The following is a 9,085-nucleotide window of genomic DNA, read 5'->3' on the forward strand; positions in this document are numbered from 1 at the left end:
GAGGCTTAGAGACGATGAAATACTTACATGGTAGTAACAGAAGGGAGTATAGTTAATGCTGCCTGGATATCAGCAAAAGCTTTACAGGGGAAGTAATTCTTTGGTAGGGGGTTGAAGGATGCTCAGGATTGATACATAATGGAACAAATGAGTCTAGTTAGAGTGGACAGAGTGGGCCATGGCACTGAAATTACATGGTATGTTCAGGGAAATGTAAGAAAAATGATGTTGCTATACATAGGTGTGGTGAGTCAAGGGAGCATCAAGAGGTGAGTCTAGACAGGGAGACAAAGACTATATTGTGAGGGGGGTAGGTTGTCCTGTTAAGAGGTTTAGACATTGCCTTGCAAGTGACAGGCACCATTGGCTAGGGGTGGGGTGGAATTGGGATTAATCTCAGGGAAGGTTATGCTTGTGTTTTCAAAAGATTATTCGGGTAACCAACGTGTGAGATGGTTTGGCAATGGATTGGAGTGCCTTGAGTCAAGAAGCTTAATTAGAAGTTCATTGTACATTCAGGTAACAGATAATGTGTGCCTGGATGAAGATAATGGCATAAAGATATAGAAGAGAATACTCTTAAAGGTAGACTAGACGATATTGGTAATTGATGGGAAGTAGGTAATAGAATGAAGGATTGCTCTTGATTTATGGTTCTTTGGACTGATATTTAATGACAAAATGGAAGACTAGGCACCTTAAATAATTTTGATTAGGTTTAACAGTCTTAAGGAAGTGAGGAAACAAATTGAAGACCATTTGCTTCTTAAAAATGGGTTCTGAGCAAGAAGAAAGCAAAATCCCTAAATAGGCAAGGGACACCGGGAAGCTTTCTGTTATGCCACCTCTCTCCATTACCCCACCTCTGATTCAAAGCACACCGTGCTCACATTACCTGACCAAGGTGCAAAGATTTATAAGTAACCTTTATGTCAGTGGGAATTATTTTAATGCTAACATCACATTAATTCTCTTTGACAGGGATGACCTTAAAGGAATAGAAATTTGAGCTTAGGTTTGGGGGATGGGTGTAATAAGATAGTCATGTGCCTCATAATGATGTTTTGGTCAACAACAGACTCCATATGCCACAGTGGTTTCAAGCTTATAATGGAACTGAATAAATCCTATCACAGAAACACTTACCGTAGTGTTACAGTTGCCTACAGTATTTAGTACATTAACAAGCTGTACAGGTTTGTAGCCTGGAAGCATTAGTTATACCATATAGCTTAGCTGTATACTAGGCCATCCCATCTAGGTTTGTGTAAGTACACTTTATGATGTTTGCACGATGACAAAATTGCCCAGTGAAACATTTCTCAGAACATATCCCCATAGTTAAGTAACGTATGACTGTATATCAAGGGAGGAATAAGTTTGGAACTTTGAATACATTGGTAACTCTTGGCTGGCTGGAATAGAGGAATGTTAGACTGTTGAACAGTGATAGGCAACAGTGTCCCTTGATGAATCTTTGTATGCTCAGTGCTGACCTAACTCCTAACAGCCACAGAATTATATTAAGTAAACTGAAGTGGACACCCAGTCACATCTTGTAGTTTGCTTGGGGCCTGTGAGAAAGAACTTAAACCGTACCCAACAGGGTTCAGAAATTTACTGCACTATCACTGAGTGGATTGAAGGTCCTGAGGATCAGAATGGTGAATGAAACCAGAAGGCTACCTAGGAAACCACCACAAGTAAAGAACATAAAGTTGATTGGGTGAATCTGAGCAGCAGATTTAGGGTATCAGGGTGGACATAGATTTTAGATAGAGTGTGAGGCTGTATCTGGTGATTTCACATCTCAGCCTCCCTCATGTCCACTAGCTGTGTCATCAGGGACCTTAGTGCTCTGCTAGGGAACCCTCTTCTGAAAGAGCTGATCATGAGAAGTGGAGGATAGTCCATTGCCAGTTCAAATGCTAGAAGAAAGCTAGAGGTCAATGGCTTGGAGGAGACTGTCAGTGGTCTTTGGTCAGCAGAGCGATAGATGTCAACAGAATGGAAGGAGAGTTGTAGACTAAGGAGATGAGGGCAGGAGGACTCCATGTTTGCAGCCATCTCCAGCTCTGGTTAATGATGATGCCCTGCTCATCCTACTCAAGGACTCTCTGAGGGAATAGCTGGAAAGGAGTTCTAGAGAGAAGAACAGAATTCCAGTTCCAGGTCATGAAATAAATGGAATCCTCATGTGCTAAGATGTGGCATCTAAATGATTCACATTTGTACTTACTAACAGCTGAAGCCTGGAACAGTTTGATTCCATGAAAGATGCTCCATAAGTTTTCATTGAAAAAGTGCAGCAATCATAAAACATTTTAGAATAGGTTGGGTCTCAGAAACAAACTTAAATGAGGAAGGAGTTTAGGTAGCCAGTGGACACCTGGTGATACCAGATGTAAGAAATCAAAACTATATAGCCCTTATATTTAAAATAATATTTTTAATATTTCTAAGATCTTTGGAGACAGACAGAACCCCATTTACCTTCAAACATCATTTTTTCCATCTCTGCAACTAATTTAAGCTGCTGGTGCCCGTTTTAGAAGTGGACGCAAACCTGCAGTCAAATAAGGAGAGAGGATTTCCATGTTCCTCTCATCTAATAGTCACTAAAAGGACGGTGGCATTGCACGTTTCTGACCAGCATGGGGCAGAGGGAGCACAAGGAGCTTTAACCCCCTTCCTAGTGAAACATTAGCCAACTATGGGGTGGGCAACCCGCATGGAAACCTAAACATTGAATTTAAACCTTTTAATGGGGATCTCTTTAGCTATTCTGCAGCACGTGGAATGCAACCTCCATCTTTATTTCTTTTGTCTTAATCCCCACTTAGTGCCACAAACAAAACAAGTGCCCCCAAAATTTTAATGATTGACAAATTAATAACCTAGAATGAAAGTGTCATGAAAGCAGGGACTTTGTCTTGCTCAGTGTCATAACCCTAGCACTTACAATAACTTCCAATACACCACAGATAGTAAATATTTATTGAACAAATATATCTCAGAGAAAAGATTTTTTGACTTCTGCATTGGGGGAGGAATGAAGAATAATAATAGTAATAATAATAGCTATCCCTTATTGAACACCTACTATTACTCACTACTATAATGGTTGCATTTCATAGTTTCAGTTAATCCTCCAAGTTACCTTATTAGATAGAAACTGTTATCTCCATTTTATAAATGAGAAAACCAAGGCTCAAAGAGGCTAAGTAACCGGACTACAATCTTATGGCTAGTGTGTGGTAGACCCCAAAATGAAGCCCGTTTGTCTGACTCCAAGCCTATGTCTTTCCATTAAATGTTGCTGTCACCACATCTAAGAGGAAACAATTCTCCTGTGACTGAAGAGCCTCTTTAGGGCCCCCTTCATGTCCTTGTTCCTTAGGCTATAGATAAAGGGGTTCAACATGGGAGTCACTATGGTGTACATTGCAGCTGCTGCAATGTCCTTCTCTTCAGAGGCAATGGAGGGAGGACACAGATAGGCACTGAAGAGGGTCCCATAGAACACACAAACAATGCAGAGGTGGGAACTGCAGGTGGAAAAGGCCTTGCCCGCCCCACCATGGGTTCGGACCCTCAGGATAGCAGGCACAATGTGGATGTAGGAGGTGACAATGCATAAAAAGGGGACGATGAGTATGGTGCCTCCCAAGACAAAAACCATCATCTCATTGATGTGGGTGTCAGAACATGACAGCTTCAGGACAGGAGTGATGTCACAGAAAAAGTGAGCGATTTCCCCAGTCACACAGAAGGACAACCGAGCCATGAGGAACGTGTGAGTCAGGGCAACGATACTGGTGAGGACCCAGCACAATGCAAGCATTAGGGCACAGACTTGGGGGCTCATGACTGTGGAGTAGCAGAGGGGGCGGCAAATGGCCACATAGCGGTCATACGCCATGGCAGCCAGGAAGAAGCTGTCTAGATCACCAAACATCAGAAAGAAATACATTTGTGTGAGGCAACCCGTATAGGAGATGGTGTGATGCCGAGTCTGTATATTCACCGGCATCTTGGTAACTGTGGAGGACGTTAAACCCATGTCAACAAAAGACAGGTTGGCCAAGAAAAAGTACATGGGGGTGTGGAGGTGCAGGTCAGAGTCAATGGCCAGGATGATGAGCAGGTTCCCAGTCAAGGTGACAAGATACATACATAAGAAAATTCCGAAGAGGGACTGCTGTTGCTCTGGAGATGCCAATATTCCTCGGAGGAAAAATTCAGAAATGCTGGATTGGTTTTCCATGACTCTGCAGCATCTGGAGCTGAGGGAAGACAGTTAGATGCTAGATTTCATCTACAACTGCATAGGCTGACTCCCAAATCTCCCTTTAAGTTCATTATATTCCTAATCTTGACTTTATCTTCATTCTGACCCTGCTTCTTTTCTCTCTTCCTCAGGGTCTCATTTTCCCCCTTTCTCCCCTCTTTCCCACTATTTAATCTTTTACACATAGAGTCGCCTCCCAATAGGGTCAGGGCATATTCTTCCTCGGCGTGACCATGCCTTAGACTAGGTCTACAGCCTCATGTTAGTTTCATTCTTGCAGTAGGCTGTCTACATGAGTAGACTGAGGTCAGCTAAATTTTACATTCTTTTGGGAGGTAGCCAAAAAACCCACACACAATTCTTAATTTTGACACATCCTCATTCATTTTAGTGTGACGGGCATATGAAGGACTCATGCCGCTTTATTTTTTCATTATTTCTTTTGAAAAAGAAAATACGAAGTCCTGCATTTCTCCCTGCATTTGAGTTTTTGTCATTGGCATCATCATCACCCTGTAGCTAATGCATATTACGTGTTAGCCACATATATGACAGGTACTCTAATAAGTACTTTATGAAGATTGTTTCCTTTAATCCTTAAACAACACTAGGATGCAGAGATTGTTATTCTTACCCTTATATAAGAAAACTGAGTCTAAGGATGTTTAAGTAAATTGTACAAGACCCAGAGCTCATAAATATTTGAGACAGAATGCAAACCCACAGCACTGGTTTCCAGAGACTGCACCATCAGTCAATATAGATAGAAAGTAACCTTCTATGACCACATTTATATTTAATCCCTCAGTATTCTTAGTTTAACATATTTAGTCTCACTTGCCTTTACTATATTTTATATGTGTCTTTTATTGAAGAACAACGAAATTTAAGAACTAGATCGAACCTGAAAGATCACCTGGTCCAGAGATCTCAAGCATTGGTCTGTAGCCCATTTTATCATAATCAAGTGAGATGCTTATTTAAAATCCTGATCCCAGCTGGGGGCAGTGGCTCATGCCTGTAATCCCAGCACTTTGGGAGACTGAGGCAGGCGGATCTACCTGAGGTCAGTAGTTCAAGACCAGCCTGACCAACATGACAAAACTCTGTCTCTATTAAAAATACAAAAATTAGCCGGGCGTGGTGGCACGTGCCTGTAGTCCCAGCTACTTGGTAGGCTGAGGCTGGAGAATCACTTGAGCCTGGGAGTTGGAGGTTGCAGTGAGCCGAGATCGTGCCATTGCACTCCAGCCTGGGCAATACAGCAAGACTCCATCTAAAATAAATAAATAAATAAAGATAAAAATCATAATCCCTACCTCAGACCTGTCAAATTTAAATTTCTAGGATACAATTTAGGTACCTGTATTTAAAAACTAAAACTGAAGCCTTCTCAGGTATTTTGATGCTCAGTGAGGATTAAGAAAATTTTGCTTGGTCCAACTCCTCCCTTTGATTCAGATAAATAAGCTAAAGTTCAAAAGACTGAAGTGATTGAAAACGTTTGCACTATGTCTTGGAGGAAGATATGGTATGAAAACCAGGGTATCAATGCTCTCAGACAGGTGTTTTTAAAAATCAGCTATCTTTTCATTTTTTGAATTATTTTTGTCATTAATATCTTACAGATCTAAATGTGTTTCTTTGTCCTGATTTATATTTAGAGTCTATACCTGAATAAAAAGTTATCTTCAAATTGATAGCTTTACTAAAGCACTGTTCGTATTCTGAAGTGGATAGCAACGTCTGAGAACTATTGTATATGTATCTATCCCTGAACCCTACACTGACTGAAGAACATCTCAGGGTTTTACAACTTTTCTGAGGGATCTGAAGGCTACAATCCAAGTTTTCTCCCCTACTTCAGCACTTGATAAGGCACCCTCTGACAGGGCACATTCTAATAGCCATGCCCAGAAGGGTAAGAGATCCTCTTATGATTCAGCTGATTGTTTGTCTCATCAAGAGAAGGGCTACACAGTGACAGACAATGCCATGTTTTCCTGGCATGCAGACTCTGCCTTCAGCAAGCAAGTCCTTTCATTGAGGTTTTCAAAGGGACAGTCAGTTATTTTAGGGAAGAGCAGCATCTTTTTGATCATTTGTGTTGGCATATACTGCCTTGATCAGGCTATTTCTATGGAGGTTCTTTGATCTAGGGCACCAACTGCTTAACATCAGAAAACTCCCCAAATCCTCAAAAAAAGGTCCAAAGCAGCCTAGCTTTTTACCTTCTGTCATATTTTTTGTCTCTACTCAAGCACTTTGCACCATCTCTTGCCCTATTGTTTGGTTTTTCTCTTTCCCTAGAAGGGTTTGTCATCCCTCATCCTATCTATGGCCTCATAAAAACTCTGTAGATCTTGAGACATCAATGGGGTTCTTCCAGAAACTTGGGGCAGTCCTTCCCTCTGTCATCCCAGGGTGATGAGGTCTCTTTACTTACCTCCACTGCCTCTTCATCTACTGTGTCAGCCAACAGGTAAGAGCTGGCTGGAACATGATGGACAGAGTATTCCAAACGTAGGACATGCCAACCTGTGACTGTTTGTCTCAAGTGATTCTGGTTACCACTACCCTGGTAATAGAGAAGAAGGCAAAGCAGATGTTCTTAATTTGAGGGAAGCGCTCAGATTCTTCCTGACAATCTTTGTGATGACATTAACTGAAATGAGGGTACAGGATCAAGAATAATGAATACAAATGGCAAACAGCTGGAAGCAGAAGTCAGGCTGATAAACCAAGATTAAAAATATATTTAAGGGGGCTTAGGGGAGGGATGGAGAGACTAAGATTGTAGATAAGAAATCCATGAGATGAATAAAGGACTGTAAAGCCAAGTTAAGGCCAGATCAGTAGGGGAGGCTGGAGCAGTGGCAGTTAACATTCATCAGCTGGAACAGAAAAAGTCAGAAAGAGGAGTACTTGAGATGACCTGGGACACATTGCACTGTGATCCCACCTAACCAAGATCTCTGGGACTTTTGAAGTTTTTTATGTTTACATTTTGAATCCTGAACCAATAAACTCAGAAACGGAGAGCTGCTGGCTCATCAGGCTACTACCAGGAGGAGGCTGAACGTACTACACTTGGGGCATCTACAGATACAGGGAGTCATGGGACAGAGTTCCCTAGTGCCCTGTTAGAGTTAACTCATAATTGCCCAATTTTCTCTCTGTTTTTCTTAGACCAAATTAGTACAGTGCTGGCTTTATTTAAAAATTGGGAAGCTTTACTTCTTTCTCTCTGAAAAGTGGGGGTGTTAAGATGTTATGGTATTTTTCATGTACATCTGTGTGAAGAGACCACCAAACAGGCTTTGTGTGAGCAACAAGGCTGTTTATTTCACCTGGGTGCAGGCGGGCTGAGTCCGAAAAGAGAGTCAGCAAAGGGAGATAGGGGTGGGGCCGTTTTATAGGATTTGGGTAGGTAAAGGGAAAAGGGGGGTTGTTCTCTGGTGGGCAGGAATGTGGGGGGTCACAAGGTGCTCAGTAGGGGAGCTTTTGAGCCAGGAGAAGGAATTTCACAAGATAATGTCATCAGTGAAGGCAGGAACAGGCCATTTTCACTTCTTTTGTGGTGGAATGTCATCAGTTAAGGCAGGAACTGGCCATCTGGATGTGTACGTGCAGGTCACAGGGGATATGATGGCTTAGCTTGGGCTCAGAGGCCTGACATTCCTGTCTTCTTATATTAATAAGAAAAATAATATGAAATAGTGGTTGATTGTTGGGATGGTGAAAATTTTTTGGGGGTGGTATGAAGAGATAATGGACGATGTTTCTCAGGGCTGCTTTGAGCGGGATTAGGGGTAGCTTGGGAACCTAGAGTGGGAGAGATTAAGCTGAAGGAAGATTTTGTGGTAAGGGGTGATATTGTGGGGTTGTTAGAAGAAACATTTGTCATTCAGAATTATTGGTGATGGCCTGGATACAGTTTTGTATGAATTGAAAAACTAAATGGAATAAGAGATGGAGAAAAACAGGTATTAAAGGACTAAGAATTGGGAGGACCTAGGACATTTAATTAGAGAGCGCCTAAGGAGGTTCAGCATAGCCTTGCCAGCAAAGATTGTTTATTTACTTTAAGAGTTAAGAGTGGCGGTTTGGGGATAACACCAGGAGATATCAGCTGTGATGGCTTGGAGAAACAGTGTAAACTGGCAGTGTAAACAAGAGCAGGGCATGTATGAGTAGTTGAGAACGGTGAATAGAAGTATGACTAGACAGAAGACAGTAGGGATGGCAAGTTTTTTGGGGCACAGTCCAAGTTGGTCTGGTGTCTGGAATGAGACTGGGGCCTAATAAAAAGGAGCGTCTATACAGCTCAAATGGGCTGTACCTTGTAGCATTCCAAGGACAGGCCTGAATTCTGAGAAGGGGAAGTGGTAAAAGTATTGTCCATTCCTTTTTAAGTTGGTGGCTGAGCTTGGTGAGGTGTGTTTTTAAAAGACTATTAGTCTGTTCTACCTTTCCTGAAGACTGAGGACTGTAAGGGATATAAAGGTTTCACTGAATACTAAGAGCCTGAAAAAATGTTTGGCTGATTTGACTAATAAAGGCTGGTCTGCTATCAGACTGTATAGAGGAAGGCCAAACCGAGGAATTATGTCTGACAGAAGGGAAGAAATGACCGTGGTGGCCTTCTTAGAACCTGTGGGAAAGGCCTCTACCTATCCAGTGAAGAGGTATTTTAGTTTCCTGACTCGGGGCATGTTGAGTAAAGCTAATTTGCCAGTCCTGGGTGGGGGCAAATCCCTGAGCTTGATGTGTAGGGAAGGGAGGGGGCCTGAA

General features: G+C 42.1%; 1 protein-coding gene across 1 annotated transcript; it reads right to left on the reverse strand.

The window, feature by feature from the left end:
- Positions 1–3,331: 3,331 nt before the first annotated feature.
- LOC116474274 (olfactory receptor 1N1) lies at positions 3,332–4,267 on the reverse strand. The gene has a single exon (XM_032162692.1). The coding sequence runs from the start codon at positions 4,265–4,267 to the stop codon at positions 3,332–3,334; it is 936 nt and encodes a 311-aa protein (XP_032018583.1).
- Positions 4,268–9,085: the final 4,818 nt, after the last annotated feature.

This window comes from Hylobates moloch, unplaced genomic scaffold (assembly GCF_009828535.3).
Source record: "Hylobates moloch isolate HMO894 unplaced genomic scaffold, HMol_V3 SCAFFOLD_10, whole genome shotgun sequence".
NCBI lineage: Eukaryota > Metazoa > Chordata > Mammalia > Primates > Hylobatidae > Hylobates > Hylobates moloch.